The sequence below is a fragment of the Melanotaenia boesemani genome, chromosome 14 (assembly GCF_017639745.1).
Source record: "Melanotaenia boesemani isolate fMelBoe1 chromosome 14, fMelBoe1.pri, whole genome shotgun sequence".
NCBI lineage: Eukaryota > Metazoa > Chordata > Actinopteri > Atheriniformes > Melanotaeniidae > Melanotaenia > Melanotaenia boesemani.
This window is the reverse complement of record NC_055695.1, coordinates 8,606,775-8,630,685: the sequence shown is the minus strand read 5'-3', so window position 1 is coordinate 8,630,685 and position 23,911 is coordinate 8,606,775. Positions and strand designations below refer to the sequence as shown.

General features: G+C 37.9%; 1 protein-coding gene across 2 annotated transcripts; it reads right to left on the bottom strand.

The window, feature by feature from the left end:
• Positions 1-548: 548 nt before the first annotated feature.
• Positions 549-23,524, bottom strand: LOC121653622 (phosphatidylinositol 3-kinase regulatory subunit gamma-like). 2 transcript variants are annotated; one of them, XM_042007210.1, is made up of 12 exons: positions 23,443-23,524; positions 19,800-20,470; positions 15,117-15,257; positions 14,673-14,775; positions 14,417-14,515; positions 12,117-12,297; positions 11,764-11,889; positions 11,505-11,647; positions 11,234-11,410; positions 7,110-7,181; positions 6,806-6,967; positions 549-6,698 (listed from the first exon to the last, which is right to left on the bottom strand). In XM_042007210.1, exons 2-12 carry the CDS (start codon positions 20,065-20,067, stop codon positions 6,509-6,511), a joined length of 1,662 nt encoding a protein of 553 aa, XP_041863144.1. In that variant the 5' UTR covers positions 20,068-20,470; positions 23,443-23,524; the 3' UTR covers positions 549-6,508. The 2 variants fall into 2 exon arrangements, with proteins under 2 accessions (XP_041863144.1, XP_041863146.1); XM_042007212.1 differs by having other exon boundaries at positions 23,439-23,485.
• Positions 23,525-23,911: the final 387 nt, after the last annotated feature.

Here is a 23,911-nt window from a genome sequence, read left to right as displayed (position 1 = left end):
TGGGCAGAAGGGCTTCAAGCCTCTCACCTTTTTAACAAACTGTACCACATACACATAAGTTCAGGTCACTTTACTCTGCAGCAGCCTATAGATACACTTCTTTACTTCTACTTCTCCTTTGGTTTCCTTTTATCTTGAATGATTTTGACTCATCTTCTACTGCGGATGACTCCTACCAAATTGTGGTGAGTTGGAAGTGCTCGAAAACAGGATGCATCTGAAAGTAAGACCCCCAACTTGACACTGTGACTGTGTTTAGGTCTGTTACTGTTGCAAGGTTTGGTTTTTCTTTCTGATGTGTTGTAACAGGTTGCAAAACCTCTGCTCATTACTAGTGGGTACAGTTTCTCACCCCTTCATCTTTGTGGTTATATTTCCTACATTGAGGTGTCCAGTAGTTGGAAGCCTCCTTAGAAGGGTGATGTGTGTGAAGTGGTGCATAGTCTCTCTGTAATCTGTGTACTTTATTAATCCCAATGTGTGGCCTTTGATTAGCTCCTATAAAAGAACAGAATATGGTTACCAAATAATACACACACTCATTTAGCCATATTTTCAAATTTATTTGGGATCTGAAAGTGCATACTTGAACAGTAATGTTCTGATGTAGGATAAAGTCAGGTTTTACACCAAAACAATGTTTGAAACCAGTTTTTTTTCAGATGACTTCAAAAAGGAAACAAGTTAATTTTAATTGAACAAGCTTAATGATATTGCATAATCAATACAGTAAACATTTAGAGTAACATTAGTTTTTTTTTTATTACAACAACAGGCTTTTAAGTACAACTAAATTCTTCGGATTAAATTAAAAAAACAAGTCCAGACAACCACAAGGGGGCTTACGAAGCCATGGAAACATCATTTCAACAGATATGAAGTTGAATGTGATGCAGAGATGAGAAGAGGTATTTGATTATATGCACAGCTTTAAGTCCCTGGATCTTAAATATTTAAAAAGAAAAAACTTTAATGATCTTCTCATCTCTCTGAATCTTAGAAGGACAACAAACAACCGTGATGTTGTGGCATGGAAGTTTTAAGGGTTGTTTCACTCGCCGAAGCTCATAATTACGTCAAACCTAAAAACAGACACTTTCATATACTTCCTACCGTCCAATTCAACACATCAATACACAAAACACCCAACATATCTGCAGCTTTAAACCAGACTTAACCGATTCCTTCATTTCACTTAATCTGTTTCCTTTCGTCTAAATACTCTTTACTTTCTTTTTTTATTTTGTAACTAATTCACTGCCAGAAGTTTTGGTAAGACTATTTTAAAAATGTGATCCAGGCAAATATTACATAATCCATGGCAATAGGTTGCCTCTAAACATGAAAAACTCATGTTTCCTCTGGTCTTAATGGATTGAGTTTGCAAACACTTTCTAAAAACAGAAGATGTTTCAGACCCTGTTGAACTGATATTGAGACATCAATGTTTTAACTTGTACATATGGAGGTGGAAGTTACAAAACATCTTTCACAATGCCTCCCTTTGCTTCTGTTCTAAAACATATCCTGTGTTGTTGCTGGACATTTTCTGCAGAACTATACGATACAAACATAATTCCACAGAAAGAGGATCTGCTAAAAATAATAAACAAAACTGTATTCCTCTTCTCCAAATTCAACTTAGGATTATTACTATAGAACCCACCACATAGTTACACCAGAATCAGCTCTCCCTACATTTACTGTACTATTTCTCTCATTACGTCCTTCCTGTGTCCTTTAATGTTGAGCTTATCAATTAGTCTAAATATAATAAACTGACTAAATTATCAAGACTGTCAGCTAAAGTTCTCACACTAGGTTTATTACAAAACCATGCACCGAGTAAGCCGATTGATTCATTGTTCCATGCCACAAATCGATGGTCTCTAGCACAAAAGTTAATCAAGAATAAATTCTGTTCACTTTCTCCACTTCTTAGTGGCAGGAGCAGATCCTAGCTAAATGGTAGATTTTGATATAGAAGTCTAAAAGTCAAAATATAAGTTGCAATTATTTATTTATTCCTCTTGTTATTTCAGTCATAAAAATAGTATCTTAGATGTCAAGTTGGTAGGCTAGCCAGTACCTGGGTAGGTGTTAATGTAAATGTGTGTTTAAACATAAGCAATTATCTGTTTATATGTTGATCTAAACAGCAGCTGCATCCCGGTAATGCTTTTTAAATCATTACTCAGGAGGTTATAAAGAATTAGTTGGACAGAGAACTTCATAAACAAAATGTTGCTGTGAATCTTGTGGTGCCAGTTTCTACCTCACAAAACAGTGTTCAGTTTTTATTTTCATTCATTGTTTTCAGTATTTTTCAGTGTCTGTTTCATTTGTTTGCACAGTGCTAAAACATTAACGTTACAGCAAGCAACAACATCTACAAAAAAGACCAAATTATGCACACATACTTACAGATGTCTGACTTCACAGTGGTCATCTTATTAAAGGTGCCACATACTAAAACATTTTCTATTTTATTTTAATCAGTGCTACAACATATCAATCTCATGAGCAACTTTTCCATATTTACAACCATGACATGTTCACCTGCTTTAGTATCAGGGTGAATGTACATGAGGAAAGTAGTATCTCTACCTCACATGAGATACTTGTGTGCAAATGCTATGCTTTAAACTTTGATCCAACAAAATGGTAATCTTGCCTGCTTTTGTGCACATTTAACCCATATAACTTAAAAAAAATTTAAACATATTCCTGCAACTGAATGAACAGATACGCAATGTTTCATCTGCAAATTTGCAATAATAAACAAGTTCATATATATATAACTTCATTTAGCACTGTATATATATCTAGTGTGCCAAATGCACAAAAAAGAAAACAAAACTTAGATGAGGGACAGACACCTTCATTTTAGTTTTACCCGAGTTAGAAGTTGTACGTGTACTGCTCTGTGGTGGTTGTGGCACTCTGTCCACAATCTGTGCTATGCAGCACTTGACATTTTACTACTGTGCAACACTATATTGTAGACCGACGTGTTTACAGGCACAACAAACAAGAAACATTTGCTTCATTAAAGTAGACGTCACAGTTTGACTCGTACTGCGTGCCTTACAAGTGAGTTCAGATGCATACAAGAAAAACTACAGCAATGAGTGCCAAGCACCAGTCACAGAGATAATAAAAAAAACTGAGATCTTTATAGAATGTGGCTAACCATTAAAGAGAGGTAAAATATCTTATATAGCTGGTGGTGCAACTGTAGTACTAAAACTGATATCCAAACAGTACCAAGCCTAACAATACTTAAAAGATCTGTCACACAATGATAGCATGCAGAAACCAAACGTTTCACAGCAAAACAGCTGAAATCTGAAAACAATCTGTCCGACCCCATCATGGTGGGTAACAGTCTGACAACGCTGACAACACCAACCGTATGTACACACATGACAATCAAGCACGTTTGACTGTTCAGAGAAGTGCATTAGAATGACCCATCACAATGCAAAAAAGAAATCTAAGCAAACCATCAACTAGTTTTTAATATGCTACGTAATAGTGTCTTAAATACTGGGCAAGACAAACTGGAAATGCTTTATTTAAAGTCTACTTTGTCATTTGATTTACTATAATCCAAAAGCACCACCTCATCATCTCCAGTCTGCACAATCAAAAGTCTCTGGATCGCCAACCTGTAACCTACCCACAGCTGGAGCTACTGGGATAGGTCTGAAATGTAAACAGTTTTAAACTTTAATTAAATTTATATTAAATGTTGAAATAAGATATTTAGCATTATAGACACAGTGTTTCACAGCCCACTCTCAGTCAGCGATCATTTTAAAGCTGTTTGGTCAATCATGTCTTTAAAATAATCTGAACAAGGGATGTCACAGAACCACTAAATTAAAACCATTTTCGATATAGAAAGTAAATTAATACAAACATATATCAAAAGTAAGTCCTTCTTCTATAAATTTTTCTTAAGTTTTTTTTGCACCTAATGGCAGTAATGATGTTTATCTTGAGCAGCTTTACTGAATACTGTGTATGGAACGAAGCCAGAAGAGACTTACAGCAGCTATCGTATTTTACAAATGAAACCAACGTCTCAGGTTGTTTGTAATACGTTGTAAGTAACTAAAATCCTAACGTATGTTGATGCTGTGTGTTCGAATTCTGCCACTCTGCAAATGTCTTAAATACACTTAATTAAAAAAAATGGATCCCTCTTAATAATACCATAATCTACAATATACAACTTGTGTGAAGCATACATGAAAGAAAAAAAACATTTTTAAATATGGTCTTAAAAAATAAAGAAATTCAGAGTATTTCAGAGTTTTGTTTGGAACCAAAGTGTTGGTTCTTGTGACATCCCTACAGTTCTTTTTAGATATGTGTAATTATGAATTTGGTGTTAAACTTTTGAGACATGGCTAAAATCAATTTTTTTTTATCAAATTCAAGGTGATTTAAATTTGGACAATTTTCCTTTATTAATAAACCAAAATAAAGCTTCTGATTTTAAGTCTGACATGAATTCACATCAGTTTGATGCTCTTTTTACACATTTTTAAGTCTAATAATTAACATAATGTTCTTTATTGGGGTGAACTGGGGCAAAACCACATATCCAACCAGACACAACCTGCTGAGTTTATCAGACCACTGTCTGTAAGAGAAATATAATGGCTAGAACGAAGCACTTAAAGGCACCATTAGACGGTTTCCTGCAGAAATGGAAACCTACAGTGCAAGCTCATATATAATCAGTCCATTTCAGGGTCCAGAAACACGTAAAGTCAGGATCCCTGACATCGGCCAATTATTTTTTTAGAAGCAAAACGGAGATCCAACTGAATTGTTAATCTACACCAGATTCATAATGAAAGATCAATGTAGGTAAGTTGCTGTGTTCAGGTGCTATTTCACAGCTTGCATGGACACAGCGATGAAGATGCTTTCAGGGGTCAGAGAGGACTTTATCAAATGTAGAATCCAGTATCAAACCCTCTGAAATCCCTTATTGATCCCAATTATGTTTAGATGTCACAAGTGACAAACAATGTCGCTGTAGCCTAAAAATCCAGCTCAGATTTGTAATCTCCTTTTCTTAGCTGAATCAGCTTCACCACCATTAATAGTAATTAAACTGGCCTAATATTAAAAACCTTAATTTCCAACCTGAAAATAGGATGAGCAGCATATCAGTGCTCATGTTACCTTCAAAACTTATTTCTTTTTTCTCAATTAAGCATTAAATAAGTGAGGTATTTCTCCAGTCAAGAACAAAATAAAGCCAGCTGTGATAACCCCACCCTATCAGGTTGTTTTGTTTTGGATAAAGTGCTCAAGTGTCTCTTCACTTCCCCACCAGTCACAACGCACATGTTCGGGGCAGTCCCAAAATGAGCTTTGATTCCCCAGAACCAACTCTAGCACTGCTACTGCCCCACTTATACAAAAGATAACTTTAGATCTCTGGAGAGATGCAACCCACGTGAATTTGGCTAGGAGAACAAAGCTCTTGTTTTTCTGAGATTCTTGATTTCGCATAGTTTGGAAATAAAAAAAAAAAAGGTCCAGACTTGGTGATTTGAATGTTGATGCTATTGGAAACTTGTTTGGTTTCTTAATAATTTCTTGTGTTTTACTTTTGAGAAAAGAACTAAAAAAAAAAAAACAAGAAAAAAACTAAATGACAGTTTTGCCAAAATAGTATATTACTTAACATCGCTCAGTAAATAAAAAAAATCCTGTATCATATTAAATCCAAGTAAACAGAAAGCCATACTATAATGAAAAGGTTTATAATCTGTTATGAAACTGGGATACTGGCATGCTGTGTACCCCTGATGGGATTTTTTTTTTCTTTGTTCGTTTTGATTGATTTTTTATTTATTTATGTTTTAAACCACTCAACTGCAACAAGTTTTAAGAAACTTGTAGGTGATGTGATCATGAGGCAAAATCTCAGCACTACCTCTTTTCTGCCACAAAAGGCTAAAATTACTGTTAAATGAGTAAAAGCTAAGTACATAATCCAAATTGTGCTTGCCATGATTTATGTGCAGATGGCAAGTAAATGGGATTTTAAACAATAGGGATAATCGCTTTAAAAAGAAATAAGATTAGAGCTGAGCTCCATTTTGGCTTTTGCAGCAGACTGATATACTGCTGGTCACATTACTTGGGGCTGTTTCAGTGGGAACAACATCAAACAACTCGGTTTGGATCCCTGTTCACCTGAATTGGTCAACAAGCTGGTGCTGAGAGCCAAAAATGTAACTATGGCATTTGTTTAACAGAGCTGACAAAGGCGGAAACCAAATCAACCTCAAAGTTACTGCTGATAAACTGTCCAAAACCTCTGAAAGTGGTTCAGTATTTTTAGTTGGGGGAGTGTTTAAATCTTAGCATTGAAACACTAACCGGCACTTCGTTTCAGCCTGGTAACGGTATCCATCCTCAGTGCTACTACTGCAAAGCTTTAAAAAGCGCCATTATGTTGGTGTGCTGGTGTGTCTCAGCTGGACTGCTGGCTGAGAGCGGGCCAGGCCAGAGTTACATTCAGCTGCTGGTTGTGTTGGATCAGGGATGTGTGGCGGTAGTGGAGAACAAGCTCTCTGAGTGATGAGTACAAGTTGTAGGGCTCAGCAAAGCCATATCCTGTGGACGTCCTGTAGATCACACAGTGTTTTACATCCCCGTCCACACTGCATGAGAGGAAACTTGTCACTTTAGCTCCCAGTTATTATTTTAAACATTCAAAATAATTATAATATTGTAAAATATTCAAATAAGCCAATGTGAAGATACTTACACAACAGAGCAGGCAAAGGAGCCTCTCTGAGTCTGGCTGTCTCTGATTAAGAAGGTGCCGTCCCTTCTCCCCCTCAGCAGCTCCTCCGCCTCTTTTCGTCTCATACCACCCACGTACCAGCTACTGTCCTCTTGGTGAACATCCTCCTCTAGGGTGTATGGGCTAGCATACAGACAGACAAACTGAGCTGAAGGAAATACATTCTTAGACAAACATTTCATATGAATACATAAACTTCTCTACCTTCTACCTTGCTAGATTAATATTAAAATCACCAGGCTGCCCAGAGCAAGAGGAAACTTACTCTTCGTCTTCATCCCTTAAGCCCAACCAGTCATTAATCTGGCTCTGCCTAGTCCCTTGCTGGGTGAGCCACCTGAAACATGGGAAAGGCATAGTTGGATAGACTGCAATGTGGGGAATATTTGCAGATTGTTTTGTAATTTATCCTTTGAATCTCTTTGGTTAAATTAGTGTAACAAAATGCCAGATGGGACTGACAACTTTAACACAAGTGTGAGAAGTTGGAACGCACAATAGTCAGAAACAAGACATGGCCACACCTTTAACAGAACCTGCTCTTTATTCTTTTCTTTTAATCATATAATTGTTTCTATCAGGCCATATGTTCTCCTTAATTTGTAATAACAGTTGTTTTTATCAAGAAATAAGGTTGTGTGTAATCCTGTTAGTAGCAACCAATAAGAAACCTGGTGAACAGCAGTCAGCCAGAAAGGCACAATCCTTCCTCATGATAAAATCCCATACCAAAGATATTAGAGATCAGCAGCTGTGGCAAAATGTAGGGGAACAGCTGATTGCTTTGCCTATGTTTATAACTCAGCTGTGCCACTGGTATGTGACTGTTTTTTAGCTCAAAACGTTATCTCATCACAGATGGATTTCATCTGATGGCTCTGATGGGAGTCATGTTAACACAACTTCGGGACATGATGTAGTCATCTGATACGCAGAATAGTTATGAGACAATTCTGAGAATGATATATAGATACCCTCTTGATGAAGTGCAATACATTTCAGTGACAAACATTTAACACCTTGCAGTTGCTGCCATGTCTTGCTTTTTGGTCCAAGGTGTGACTGGAATTTCTCTCATTTTAAATTTAAGGACAAAAAGATAGAAAAAATACCATGGTGCCAGGCACTGAAAACTCTGTAGTTCCAGGACTAAAACTGTGTAAGTAAGAAGCAACAAATGTACATATTCATTCATTTAGCCAGATTTCTATAAGCCATACTTATATTTGGTCATAAATCTCAATCATTGTGGACGTTGTGGAATTGTGGAATTTCCACTTCCATCTTTGGCTAGAAATGAGTTTTCATAAATCAATACATATAAAGTCATGTTTTTCACAAATAGACATGATAATGAAAGCAAAAGCAAAGAACAAACACAATTTTACCAAATGGTAATTTAAGACAGACAGTATAAATTGTTTCATTTAGTGATCTCAGTTATGACATTTATAAAAGCCTTTAAACTGCTGAATTTGGAAGGAAAAACGTAACGTAAATGATCAGCTCTTTAAGTTCAGCGCAAAGGACCCTGCAGAGTCAAAAATCAAACAAAAAACCTTATATTAAACCAAGATGGGCCCTGCGATGGACTGGTGACCTGTCCAGGGTGTACCGTGCCTCTCACCTGCTAAATGCTGGGTTAGGCTCCAGCTCCCTCGCAACCCTTAATAGAGGAAGCGGTATAGATAATGGATGGATAAACCAAGATGCCAAAAAACTGCTCAGAGGTCAGTTATCAGGGTTACCGCAGCTCTTTTTTCACAAAGTCCATGAGCAGCCTTCAGCAGTGCATGGGCCATTTCTCCTTGTTCCAGAAAGTCTAAATAATCAGAAAATACTATTTCTGTGCTTAAGTCACTTTAGCCAAGTCCTCCAAACACAGTAGAGCAGCCCTGACTCTAAACCAGGGATCTCCAACCCCGGTCCTCGTGAGCCACTGTCCTGCAGGTTTTGGATTCTACCCTGATGCAAACCACCTGACTCAAATCACTGGGTCATTAACAGGCTTGTGCAGAGGTGTGTTGCAGGAGGAGACATCTAAAACCTGCAAGACAGTAGCTCACCAGGACCGGAGTTGGAGACCCCTGCACCATGACACAACTTCAGATATTTCTGGCATCCGCACTTGAATAATATAAAAACTATTGATAAGAAACTGAACCTGATTTTAAAAAAATATTCTCAAATATTCTCATTCAAGCATATTTTATTTTCCAACTTAAACTATGTTGCTTTTCTTCCTTCACCATATGAATCTTAAATGACCAAAAAAAATGGCCATACTTGGTCCGAAAAATGTGAACCATACATATAGTCACCATGTTTTTTGTTTTTAATTCCCCATTTGTGCAGGAAAATGTGTAAGCACGGATTTTGTGTGTAAGCATTGTTTATGCATCTGACTCCTGATCTAACATCTTACAATGAATTAGGTTAGTTGGCAAAAGGTCAGTTAAATGTTGGGTATAGGAGGAGGATCACAGAGAGGCTCAGTTAAAGAATGCAAGGCCAAATACTTCCAGTAATGTTTCTCAATTTAACAATAGAATTTTGGGATTTTGTCATGTGAAATGGAGTCGTGGCAAAGATGCATTAGTGGTCCAAAACTTGGCCAGATTTCATAAAGAGTGCTACTTTTATTCCTCCTTTTTTAACCACCTACCAGATCACCTGTAACTTATCCTGCACCAGCACTATGATAGACAATACATTTTGAATATGAAGACCTAACCAGTAATCTGTAATTTTCTCCATCTTAAATGTTGATGTAGGAATTGTTGCCACAGGTAATATTAACTCTTGGGTCTCTACCAGCTTAGCTAAACCCCTTTATACTTGCTGCACAGGCACGGAAAGTAATGATGATGGTGTCAACATTAGTTATGAAAGACTACCAGCCTTCTCAAGAGTTGAAGACCTGCTTCTCAAATTTGGTTACATAGTCTTCTATACTTTTATAATCTGCTATGAAAATAAGGATTTTTTTCCAGATCACAGGCTAAAATAATATAGGACTGTCAACCCGTTAATGCAGGGATCACCAAGTCCAGACCTCTTGGGCCAGTGTCCTGCAGGTCTTAGATGTTTCCCTGCTGATTTAAATAAAATGGTTCTCCAACAGCTTGTTAAGTTTTGCACCAGCCTCTTAATGGCCCAATTATTTGATTCATGTATGTTGCAGAAGAGAAAAATGTCAATTACATTTTTAAATGATCAAATATATATATATTTTCTATTACATAATTTAGGCTTCAAAGGGTTAAATTGTATGTTAATATTTTAGTATAAGCTGTTTAAAGTATTATCCATATTTTCTGGATGACCTGTCAAAGATACTAAACCCAAATTTGACTCTATTTTGGATTTTAGTACACACTTGTGTTGAGGCTTAACCTGTGGAGTTTTTTTCACTGGAAGTCAGGTCAAGAATCAGGGGAACTGATAGAGCCAGATTAATAAGCAGCATTAATAAGTGCATTGGTATCAATTAAAACCTTTCAGTTCTTATCCTCAGTCCTGATGCAGCAAACCTTCAAAGCTAAAAACGTTTGTATTCTCTTAATTCTAAGAGCTTAAACAAAGACAACTTTTTTTTCATTTGACTTCTTTTTCTTGGTTCTTAAAAATGTTTCACCCTTTGTTACGGCCTCAGGCCTTGGCCTTTTATCTTGTGTGTAAATATCTGTTTGGTTGCAATCAGGTGATTGGCTGCCTGGATCTATTGAGGAACTTCCTGGCTGTGTCATTGCTCATCCGTGATTGGGTGGCTGGATCCTTGGCACATGGCTGTACCATCACTCGTCTGTGATTGGTCCTCTCTGTCATCGTCAGTTGGGCCAATCACGGACGGGTTATCAGATAGACCAGCTTGTGGTGATTGCTTTGTAACAAGTTTGAATTTGAGTTCTTTTGCTAGTTGGGTACCTTTGTGAACAGCTTTAAGCCTTTAGTATTATTTTGGTTACTTTTAAATCTTTGAATGTGGTTGTTTTGCTTTGAGTTTTGCTGCCTTTTGCTACTCATTTATCTTCAGTCTTTTTGTTTTGATTGTGCAATAAACCTTTTACTTACTCTACCTAATTTCTTGTCCTTAATGCTAGCAACTCCTTTCCCCTAGCAGAGCTGGGGTTGTAACACCCCTCATCTGAGAAACTTCTTCAGTTTGAACTAGTCAGTGGAGAGTTTCAGTTTATAAGTCTAAAAGGAGCAGGACATACGCCCTGATCTTGTAACACAGTAGTAAAAAATGACTGTTTTTATAACACAGTAAAACCTCTGTTTCAACATGTCAGCTATTTTTGAGCGAATATTTGGGCAAAATATGAAACTTTAGTACAGGAGACATGGGCCTGTCCTTTAACAAGAAAATGATATGCTTAAACTTACAAAAGGTATTGGTCTCGGATCTTCCTGAGCTGCACAAGGTCAGGCTTCAGGGTGTTCAGTTTCTTGTCAGCCTCCATGTGAGCCAGCATCTTCTTCCTCAGCTCTTCTTCTAACTTCTTCTTGCTGTCATGGATCTCCTCCACCCTTGACTGCAGCTCTTCTGAGTTGCTTTGAATCCTGTGGACAAAGCAACAAACACATTGAGTAATTCAGTGTGCTAATGTGTTCTGAGCCAGTTTTTAAAGAGAAAATAAGGCCTTAGAAAACATACTTGTCTGTCTTTGTACTGCTGTCTAATGTAAGGAACATGTCGATGTATTCCTTGCTGTAGCGCTCTTGGGTTTCACACTCCTCCTCAAAGATTCGAATGATTTCACCGAAAGCTTCAATTGCCGTCCGCTTGCTCTGGAGTTCCTGTATAGGAGAGGAGCCACTTATAAGGTCTTACAGTAAAGGACATATTATGATGTAGCAGTCTTATAACACAATAAAGTTAAACCTGTTAAACTTAATCATTAGAAAGCTGTTACCTGGGAAGTTTGGTTAAGCTCCTCGAAAAGGCGGTCATACTCTTGGCTCTTCTCTTTGTATTGATCCTGAAATATCCTCAGCTGTTCTCCAGCGGCATCAATGTCAACCTCCATCACAACCTGCTGCTATTTAAAAAAGAAAAAGAAGGTAAAAGTGTTCAGGACCAATTAAAAATCCATTTAAAACTGTTTTTAAAATTACACATTACAAATAACAGCTTTCTCATTTATTGTCCCATGCAATAGTTCAAATGCAGAAAAAAAATATCAACATGAAAAGTTACCAGAATGCATAATTTTTGCAGATGTAAGACTGCACATACACAGCTCCTTACAAGTACTTATAAACCTACCTGATGGTATCTGGACACTGGATAAAGTAATTGTGTGTCCAGTTTGGAGTTGTATTGGGCCAATGACTTCTTCTGGTAATGGCAAATCAGGTCAACTACAGAGGGAAAGGTCAGTGGCTCAGAAAAGCCACACTTTCCCTCATGATGGAAGATTTTTATCAGTCTGTTGTAGCCATCTTTTCTGCAAAAGTCAAACGATATGTGTTAGGTAGCAGTTTCCCTCACTTCTTGTTGTTTTTCAGGCTGACACCAATACAAAGTAGAGTGAGTAGCTTCAGTCCACCACCAATCTGAATCAGTTCACAGTACTTTAGAAAAGGGAGTTCTTGACTTTCTAACCAATCTGCAGTGTACGGATCTAAGCTTGGAAAGATATCAACTTTAAAGGTCCCATATTATGCAAAATTCACTTTTTAATGGTTTTGGAACAGTCATACTGGTCCCCCCGCATGTGTAGGAGACCCGTAAGTGTGAAACTCTTTCAGGCGCTCTCTCTCCCCCCTGCTCCACCTCTAGGGAAGTAAGCGCTGAATTGAGCGAGTTTGAAAGCGTGTACGTTATGACGTCATAAGGGACAATAACCACTCCCCACAGAGCGATGGACCCGTCTACCGGCTCTCAAAGCCCGCCCTCTAAAAATCACCTAGCGCCCAGTGTTTATCCTTTTCGGCAACCCTCGTTAGCGGACATGGCTAAGCGACAGAAGCACTGTTCTGTTTGTGGCTGCATAAATGAACACGAAAACGTTTTTTTACTTCCATCCACTGAACCCACGAGGACTGAGTGGATTAATTTTATTTTTGGAGGAAATGTACCCGGAAAACTTCCAAAGGTTTTGCATGTCTGTGGCCAGCATTTCAAAGAGGACTGTTTCCACAACATGGGGGCATGGAAAGCAGGCTTCGCCAACCGTTTGAAGCTGAAGCCAGGTTCAATACCAACTGTCCGTGACACAGCTGGAGAGGTAAGAGCTGGCAGTTATTTTATCGTTTCAGCCTTATTAGTCTGATAGCTTGAAAATATATTAGCACTGTTGTAAATGTAGCCAAGTCACTGTTTCTACTGTTTGTATCCGGTGCCATTGTGCATCAGATTGATGAGCGTAGCTAGCTGTGTTCTCCGTGCGTCACGGTTTGGGTCGGTAATGGGGGCTTCAGGAATGGGTTCCGGTGTTCCGGCGTTTGTTTATCCTTCACTACGCTGTAATCAGCGTCTAGTTACCGCTAAGGCCTAACCTGTCAATCACCTCATGACGGGCGATGCGATGGGCGGAGCCAACAGCTGAGCTGCTCCACCAGGGTTCCGCCCACCATAAACGGCACATTTCTGAAGCTGCTAAAAAGAGGGAGGTGAAGAGAAGCCGCTGCACTCAAACTGAGGGTCGATTTGTCCATACCATGGCGGAAATATTTCATTTAGATATTAATGAATGGTCTCAGATTGGGAATAAAGTGTATAATATGGGACCTTTAAGACTCAAAACAGCTCTGGGTTCATGTAAGTTAGAACAATGGTGTAGACTGCACCGACTGAAGTTAAGGTTTGTTTGCCATGTCAGATAAATGTGATTTGGATGAGTGGAAAAACACAAGTGAAACTTATCCTGTGTGGATAGAGTGTAGTGTTTCTGATTGCTGGGGTCTGCTCCAAACTCTAATCAACAAAGTTTTATGATTCTTGTAAAATAAGACAGAAACCACTAAATGACTGAAGTTATATTTTAAACTAGAAAAACTACTTTAGGACTTTGAAATCAATAAATTACTGACCTCTAGTTACTGCATCAATTTGATTTGGGCTTAACTTCTTTCAAATATTTGTGTCAGCTGCTCAGAGCTATGAACTATTACAATGTTTTACAATACTTTTAACTTTTTTTCTGTCATAATTTAGCCACATTTTATCAGCTATCCCCAAATCACATTCTGATAATTGATTCCCATTATAAATACAACAATATTAAAAAAGAAAATAAAGCAGAGCCCTTTAATACTAAAGCAATAATAATAAATAAAAGGTTAAAATATGAGTACTGATCACACCCACACACCCTCCCACACACACATAGACCACCCACACTGTTACAATTAGCACAATAATTATCAATCCATCGATTCATTTTCTTTACCCATTTATTCCAATGCAGGGCTGGGGAGGGGGACTAAATCTATAACAGCAGCTTTTAGGTGAGAGGCAGGGTACACATAGGATAGGTTGCCAGTCAATCGCAGTGCCAACACATAAAGACAACTATTTACACTCACCCAAATCATAACAATTTAAATAAAAAAAGTAGTCACCGTAGCGTCAGAGTATATTCCCCTTTAATCCCACTGGAAGAATCTCGTACCAGAAATGTCCCATCAGGAGTGTTTCTCATCACCTCATTTACGTCCTCCCTAGACAATACAAAAGGACGTGAGGTAAGGAGAGAAAGAAATCCATAATTTAAAGTGCAAAAGCTCTAAAAAACATTCATAAATGGAATTGTGTTGGCTTCTAAACAAAATAATAATAATTCAAAAGAAATGTTTTACTGATGATGTGATGTTGTACCTCGAGACACTCCCCCAGTACCACTCTGCTTCAGACAGCTGGTCATCGGTGCAGCAGTCACAGGATGCCGTAGCTTTGGTTGTATTGTTCTCTGGTTGCGTTTCTGACCATGAGAGTTAATGCAATTTTAAGTCACACAAAACTAAATGCCATGATTTTTAATTTTTTTATTTTTTCTTGATCTTCAACTTTAAAGAAAATCCAAGATTGCTAAGTATTTCTTGTATAAATGTTTTCCTCATTTAATGAGATCCATGTAATTTATTAATGGTCATTCGTTTTTGTTATTAATTATTTTGTTTCCGTTCATGTATGAATGTACATGATTCATAAAACTATAGTTGAAGTAAATGGCTTAGAGAATGCAGGTGTCTTATATTGTATAGGCAATATGCACCAAAGAAACAAAAAAGAAACCTAAACAACAGAAATGTTTAGGAGTACCTCCTTCGTTGCTGTTGTTGGTTTTCAGAGCAGGGAATGCATCATCTTCATCAACATGGAAGGAGAGGTCCTGCCTAAATCCTGTCTGTGTGTGGGACTGCATCTCACCGTTGTTTTGGCTCTTCTCCGTCTCCAGCAACTCTAAAACATCAACCATACAACCGCCCAGTGTTACCCACAGTGTCAGTTCAGTTCAGTCCCCACTTTACGACTGTCAGCATTCACTGCTGGCCCCCCAGCAAAACTCTAGAGGGAGATATTGTGTTGCTAAGTCTTGCACCATGCAGGAGACTCTGTCCAGACTAGTGTGCTGACAGGTGACTGAGTCTGACTGCCTAAAATACCAGAACTGGCACTCCTCAACGCTCAGGCACACTCAGCCAACTCAAAGCTGCGACCTCGCCTTGCCTCGCCTAACAAACAACAGCTGTCTACAGAGAGATGCCATGTCAGCCTGTAGGACTAGAGGTGATGTGTGCCTGCGTCTGTTTGTTTATGCACCTGTGTGTGTTAATGTTTAGTTAGGGAAGCAGAGAAAGGTGAGAGCCTGTCAGTCAGGCATTTCCTGAAATGATTGTATTTGTCTGAATTGTTTGTATTTAGCAGTATGTAAACACATGCTGTTACACGTATGTAGTGGGCGGTGTGCTGTTAACAGTTGATGTAAATCGTCCCTTCAGCACTTGTGATGGCATGCCTGGAGATGTTTTAAATTGCTGCGGTTGACAGAGCTGTATGCCGAAGGAATCACACTTATGCAGTTGTAACATAAGAAAGGGACTAAAAACATAAACCCCATGCCTTCAAACAGTGAAGCCCTGTTAAAACTTGTCTGATATAAAATCCTAAATAAGACCCTCATCTATCAAGTCATGAATCCAGCTGAATAACTGAAACATGTGATCCCACATTCAACAGGTTCCCTGCATAGTTATGCACTGTAAAGCCTAAATGATTAGTTAAATCATTAGTAAGTGGACAGATAATTAGCATGCATTAATGTTTTAAGGATCTTTTGCATTACATGGTATTTTTTCACTATTTAAAATGTAAGATTTTTCACTTTTTAAAATTGTTATAAAAATAGTTTAAATATGTCACATTTGGCTCTTAAAAGATTATTTTCAAAATATTCTGGTATTAGAATTAGACGTCTTGATTTATCCAACCCTGTCTCTCAAGAAAATAGCAGGCATGTTTTTCCACATGTCCAAAACAAAGTACTGTTTTTGAAATTATACCATATTATTTTTTCTTTGCCTGTTGGTAGAAAATGAAAAGTTGTTAGATAATTGGATTAACTGGGTTTGAACTTAGTTCTCTTGCATCTGATGTAATATCTAATAGCTGTGCAATATCATTTTTATGACAATTTATTATTGTCTGCTTTAGATGAAAGTGTAATTAGACACCCTACAGCAGGTCAGCTCACTGGCATGATGCAAAGTGAGATTCACAAAGCACCTACGCCACAGAGTGGTCTTTGAGGTGGAAGACTTTTCCCTCCTGAATCTCTTCAGCTCCACATGAACAAGGTGGTCCTGAATCATATCAGTCTGAGCCATTAGCACTGTTACGTTGGCATGACAGCAACTCCAGGAGGCTCTGAAAGGCTGTAGTGACTTGTGGCAGCTGCAGGAAGTGCCACTGTATGTTGTCGCTGCTACAATCTGAGCTGCTATCTCACCAGATGAGGATCAGCAGGTAAAGAATAAACTCGAGTGTTACTCTTACACCCCTCAAAAGCACAAATCTGTGCCATTGTAGGAGTATTTCATCAGAAACTCTGTGAAAGAATAGAAGTCTGAAACTAGCAGATCTACACCATATAAGTTCACATCCCTTCATATGCATTGGTGGGCGTGGTTTTCTATGTCTGCAAGGCGAGGACCCATCTGTTTGCATCTGGAGGGAGGGGGCTGTGGGTTTTTTAAAATTTTCTCCTGACGTAGCTAACCTCTTTATGTCGTGAAAAACATAACCTGGTCGGGGGTTATGAGCCATTTTTTACCCACAAAATCCAGTTTTTAAAATAAAGAAAAATACTAATTTTATCAACAGTATATGTGATCTTCATCACAATTAAGTAATTCTGTGTTATTTACAGCTCAAAAAAAATATTTTTTGGTGCACTACCCCTTTAAATTGTTCTCCTCAAGAGCTTAGTTACGTTCTGCCTGAGCCTATTAATGACCCATTAATTGAATGAGGTGTACTGAAGCAAGAAAATGCCTAAAACTTGCAGGACAGTGGCCTTTGAAGACTGGAATGTAACATTTCTGCCTTAAAGCTACACTATGTAACTTTCTGACCTTATAACTCTGCATTTCTGACTTGTTTGATGGCACATTGACATCTATTATGTACATTCCTGGAGCCGTCGTTACTCAGCAGCATCCCGAGGTTGAGAAATCACACTTCACAACTTTTGCCTCTGGGATGCTCCGTAGGGCTTCTTTAAAGAGGGACTACAGAACTTATCATCAGCTAATTTGGCATCCATCATGCATCCTACCTGTACCATGTGTAAGTCTGTACATCATATTGACTCTTGTCTTATCTCTTGCTCTTTAATTTCTTTCTTTTCCTTTCTTCCTCTAATGTCCTCTTGCAATGCTTTGAATCAGCCAAGCTGGAGACAGCCCACATGACGCATGATGGATGCCGAATTAGCCGTCCATAGGGGTGTCGCACCTAGAAAATCTGCCAAAGTTCTGTTGTTCCTCTTTAAAGAAATTGTGCAATCAAACGAGTCAAAAACACAGTCACAAGGTCAAAAAGTTGCATAGTGCTACTTTAAAGGGCAGAATATTACTGCAATTAGTAAATTCATTACTATATTGTATCTTATTAGACCTTTAAAACAAAACAGTGAATCATTAAACATTATAGCTTCATCTCAATCACTTAACTTTTTCAGTTATTCTAAAAGCAGGTGTTTCCACGTTCACTTCTGCTTATAATTGCATTATTAAACAGTTAGCCTGTTAGATGTTCATCTATTAACACTGTTATGCCTATCTGTGCATCTGTTTAGCATTTTCTCTACAAGTTCATATGTTATTTTCTGATTCTGATTCACCATAGACTTACTGGTACTCCAGTTGTCATTCATTGACAAGTTCCGCCATCATTCTGATCTTCTAAAGGCTAAATGCTGTCAAATTTTACCTTTGAGTCTTCTCAGCAAGGTAATATTACTACGTAATATGCTAAATTTAAACAGAACATTTCCTGAGTCAACATAAAATTGTAATAAGTCATTTTTAGACAGATGAATAATGTGTCAAAAGTGAAGCGCTCAAAACATCCATTAAAAACCTGCTCTTTTCTCAGTAAAATCACTCACTGGTAATCTTGTAACTTTTTTTTCTTTTCTTTTTTTCCCCTCCCAAATTTCAATTAAAAAAACATAACAAATTAAAACAAAGGCTGTAATCCAGTAATTATAGGAGTACCCTGTCACAGGATCATCAGCACCCAACATAACTTAGTTACACAAGTCTTAAGTTCTCCCAAGCATCTGCAGAGGAAATTTCCTGTGCCTAGTTATCAAATGAGAGGAGCATCCGCTGTTTGCCGCTCATGTCTGACCTTAGGCCAAAGTCTGCATTGTTTTTGGCAAAGCAGGACCTTTCCTGCATCGTCTTGACTCCTTCCACTAATTGACTTTCAGAATTGGGTTAGGCGTGAATCAGTGGAGCTCGTACATATAAAAAAATTACATGGAGAAAAAATAAAACAAACAAAAAAAACCTTGCTGACAACTTTCTAAAGAATGTTTGTCCTGACATTGTACGTGTATCTTACCTCATATATCCAGACTCTCTAGACATGCATTGGCCTTTTTCTACTCAATTGCCCATCAATATTGACTCAGCTGACTCATCTGGCTGGACCACAACGTAACCACGTGATTCACGTTGAAGCAAAACCCCTTTTTCTCCCTCCTGACGTGGTGACATTCAGCGTGACATTTGCATAAATTACAAAAATAGGTCATTGATTGTAGTATTTGATTGTATTATACAGAAGAGATGGATACTCTAGTTTGAGATTCAGACTCAAGTCCCACTTAAGTCTTAAGCATTTCCAGTGACTTGAGACTCGATGTCGCTCAACTTGGACTCACTCAAACACGGAGACTCAACTCGGACTCATGATCAGAGACTCAATCTTTTATTCTTAATGGGGGGAAACCAAGATGTCTGCCTGTCTGTGTTGTGTGCTGTCATTTCCCCAGACGTAACAATGTGACGAGCCACTATAACTTTTGGGTATTAAAAATGTAATAAAAGGGAAAATTGTGGTCTGTGGTATTAAAATCCAGTACACTGTATCCACCACATCCACCGTAAAACACACCTGGCGAGATTCTGTCCGGCAAAATATGGCACACAGACCGTCGTTCTGTATGTTAGGATGCTGGACAGGAAAGGGTAAAAAAAAAAAAGATGAGAACAATTCTGGTATAGATGTCTGTACTGGTTTTTTTTGCATGTGTTTTTAGATTTTTTTGTTCTCACAGACAGAAAAGTTAGTTAAGGTATGGCTTGGTTTATGTTTTTGTTTTGTTTTTTGATTGTTTTGTTTTTTTGGTATTTTTTTAGAGAGAGAGAATTTCAGCTGGGTTAGCAGCTTATGTTGAAAAAAAAAAAGCTTAGAGGAGCACCTTAATCTTACCTTTATCTGCTGGTGGAGGCTCAGGCCTAGTATCCACGGACATTTCTGCCTGTTGGCGTGATTGGTTAAGTAGCGATGACATCATGGCAGGAAATGTAGGATAGGGCTTGGGATTATCCTCCATGTGTGAAGTGTTCTCATTCGTGACAACAGCCTCGTCCCTGAGGTGGAGGGATGCTAGTGATGACGTTGGCAGATCAACTGGCTGAAGCTGGTCCTCTGTCCAACGCTGGAAACTCTTCGCTGCCATTTTTACATCACTGACCATATAGTCCAGCTCGGTTTTATTGAGAGGGTGAAACAGAACGTCGTGCCACAGTGAAGTTGATCACATACTATCAGCTTACAGTGAAACTCATGGTTAAGGATGGAAAGAGTGCAGACATCATGGCTGCCCAGTGTTGTTGATGTAGAACATTTTCCTTAAACTGAACCCCTGTTTTAAACGCATCATACAGGAGAGCAATGGCATTGCTGGTAGATCCTGTGTTTGCGCTTGGCGTTATATATCAGGGAGTTTCTGTGCTTGAGTACCGTTTTGCCTCAGTTATTTGACTAAAGGGATTCATATTAGAGATGTCCAGAAAAATCACAATCTGTCCTGATTCCTTTACACTTTGGTAACAGTTGTCGAGCTGGATGGTGCTGATGCAAACCTCCTCTTAGGTAACCTGAATCACAGAGGAAACAAATGGCCAAAATTAACATACTGTCACTTTTCTGTTACGAGTAATTACAACCTTATTCATGGAACCTTCACATTACAGACTTCCTGCTCAGGTTGATACGCAGTAATGCTGTAATGTTAAAGTCAGTCATGAAGCAGTGCAAGAAAAAGTGCATAGAGCATTTAAAAAGGCACAAAATATTCAGTTCCTATTTGCTGAATAATGAAGTAAAATGAAAAGTCAAAATTCTTTATTTAAAAAGGCTTAATAGAAAAGGTCTGGTAAATAAATTGTTTTAGCACAAAAACCTATATGGGCATGCACAATAATTTCACTGCAGGGTGTGTAAAGTCAATATCTGGTAATTCCTATTGTTGTGTCACACAGAAGAAAAAGTTGTACTGCTCTCATTTCCAGGATTAAATCTACAACAAAAGTCAGTCTGTTACAGCATGATTTACTAAGAGTTCAGCTGCCTTCCATAGACAGAAATTTGTAAAAATGTTTTTTGATAAATAAATTAAAAAAAAATGTTTAAATGATACGCAAGCTCTTTATGATCAAAGCACGGCCACGTAAAAATTTTTAAAAAAGGCAGACGGGAAGATATGACGGACTTTAGATTGAGTTAATCTTTTAGTGTTAACATGAAAGACGGAGTGACAGGAATAACCATAATAACCAACTCTGCTCGCATTGCAGCAGTCTTCTGAGATTATTCTGCTGGATATCTGGACCCATCCTCTCTTTGTGTGCCCATCTCCAGGCTCCCCCATAAAGAGATCCCCTCCCAGAGTTGGTGCATCTCTGCAGCCCTCTCCCTCCCTCTAACAGTGGTGTTCTAAGCACATCTCTCTTTAACGTTGGTGGCAAAATAGTTTTTTTTTTTTTTTAAATACTGCAATAAAATTACAATGCATATTGTTAAAAAAATAAACATTTTAAATAATATTTTTTGTCAAAGATCCTCGAGCTCAAACGTCATTTTAATAAATTCAGGCTTAAAGGATTTTGGAACTTTATTTCACTGAATGCGTCAATGATGATAAGAGTAAACGTCTAGTTTTGCTGTATATTTACATATATACAACAATATCTTTTCAGTTCTTTACCGGTAACAGGCTCTCTTTATTTCTTGCAAATAAATTATATAATTTATCAATAAATAATTAAATTGACAGAACACAAACTAGCAAATGTCCTGATAAAAATTCATCATAGAGAACAGTTTCCTCTGGTTTCTGCTTCTCAAATGCAAGAAAATCACTATTTTATTACTGACAACGGAATATCTTTAGCTTTGGACTTTTTTCATCTGAAAAACTGAGATATTTTAAAGAATTGACTTGGGTTATAGGAAATTTTAATAACTATTTTTTGTTTCAAAATTTCTTTTTTTTAAATCAAGTTTCTTACTGTTTTTTTGTTTGTTTTTTTGTTTTTTTTTTTAAATCATTGCCACCCTTACAAACTAAAGAATATAAATAAACTGAATGAAATGTTATCACACTTGGGGATTTCTAAGACATCTCAAGATTTTGCTCTTGGGAGGTCCTGGTGATGATCGTACATGCACATATAAATATGACTGCACAAAATTATATCATGCAGCACTTTATATGATAAAGAATTCACAGGAGGCTGCAGCTAAATCCGTCTCTCCCAAGCGACGGATTAGTCAGCGGTTTATTCTTCTCTGTTCTGTACAATCTAACATCTTACTGAAGAGGTCTGACTGTGGATCGCATTTGGTTGCCTTACAAGAATAAAGATTATCATAACTTTGTGTTTTAACAAAATCTCATAGTTTTACTGGTTATGTAAAACATAATTAATCGAAGCCCATCTTAAAGGACAGGGCTTTAACAGAAAGTGGAAAACGTATTTTAAACTGCAAGTGGAGAAAAAAAAAAAAAAAAAAAAAAAAAAACATTAAATCATATTAACTACATGTAAGTTTATAAACATAAATGTCATATTATGTCTCTAAATCTAATACTTTTTATCGTCAAATTCATGTATGAAATTTATCAAAACTTAAAAAATAAAAATAGCTAATAACAGTAGGTTTTTCCAAATATAGTTTTTGTATACGTAATAAATTTTAGGATATTTGCAATTATTCAGTTGCAACTAATAAATTTGAAGTTATGCGCATTCACTGATTTTTTTACCTTACTGGTCAAAAGTCGAAGGGTAGAAAATGGCGTCCATACAGTAATACTTCCAATGGTGGGTAGCCATTAAGCCGCAATGGATCGATGCTGGTTGATCGCATTGAATTGAAGGTAATTTTAGCCTATGTTAAATGTCAAAACTAGCACATAAGCTAATTGTGTTTATATATTCATGCGTGTCCTACAAACATTTTCCAGTACATGTCCATCTGGAAAGACGTAGTTGGGTCATTTCTCAACATGAGTCGATCCTTGTATACCGGTGCCCGTCATCAGTACCGGTATACAAGGCTGTTTTTATGTTCAGAGATCAGGAAAAAAATCAAATTAAAACAAAAGGAATCTCAAGGTGCTTTGTGTGTCCATAAAGAAAATCACTGAAACAGATTCAAATCATCGAACGTTCTCATCATGCAGCAGTGCTCTGCTGACAATGTCACATACTTTTACAGAGTTTGTGACACTTGGTAATCAATTCCACATTCCTCTTATATTGCACTCATAATGCACTGTTTTTGTTTTGCTCTTTTGGAGAAGTTTAGTCCCATCAATCATCACTCACTCATCACTGTTGCAAACCAAAAACCAATAACGGGACAACTGATGTACGCCATATTTTCCCAACGCCTTCAAGGTTCCCATCATCCTGTAACTAAGCTTCGAATGACGAAATGATATAGAGGCTGAACGGGCACAGAACTTTCAAAATGGCAACTTCTGGTGTAGGCATCATCCAGCCAACCTGGAAAAATGAAACATCATCAGGAAACTTGGCTGATCAGAACAGTGCGCACCTACCTGGTCCAAGACAGAAGGGACCGGGCGGCATGGGAAGCCAGCGTCTCGTCAACATCCATGAAGCGGCTAAGAGACGTGGCTGGACGCACACGTGGCTCAGCTCAAACCAACCACCGACCTCGGTCCTCACGCCATTCCGTATTCCTCCACCCCCCAACACCCCCCACTCCTCCTATCCCGTATAGTCTCTCCTCCTGTGTCCTCCATCTTCTACAGATCGTCTCGTCCTGGTTGTTATCCGTTCCCTCAGATTGCCACCTTTTCCCACGCTGTCATTCCTCTAGGTTTCTGGTCTCCTCCTCACAGATGCACGTCATGTCCTCATGAAAATCAAATCAAGTCCAAGTCATTGTCCACTTTGTTCATACTTTTACATACAAGGCACAGGAAAAACTTCACCAATCTGTGAGGTGCTACCATAAAAAAATAATAAAAAATATACAAATATTTTTAAATTTAAAATGCAAAT

Coding starts and splice junctions, on each gene's coding strand:
- LOC121653622 (XM_042007210.1), bottom strand. CDS start 20,067: ATGGTCAGTGATGTAAAAATGGCAGCGAAGAGTTTCCAGCGTTGGACA. Junction 14,776..15,116: donor CAACAACAGCAACGAAGGAG/GTACTCCTAAAC, acceptor TCTCATGGTCAG/AAACGCAACCAGAGAACAAT. Junction 7,182..11,233: donor ATCCGAGACCAATACCTTTT/GTAAGTTTAAGC, acceptor CCCATGTTTCAG/GTGGCTCACCCAGCAAGGGA.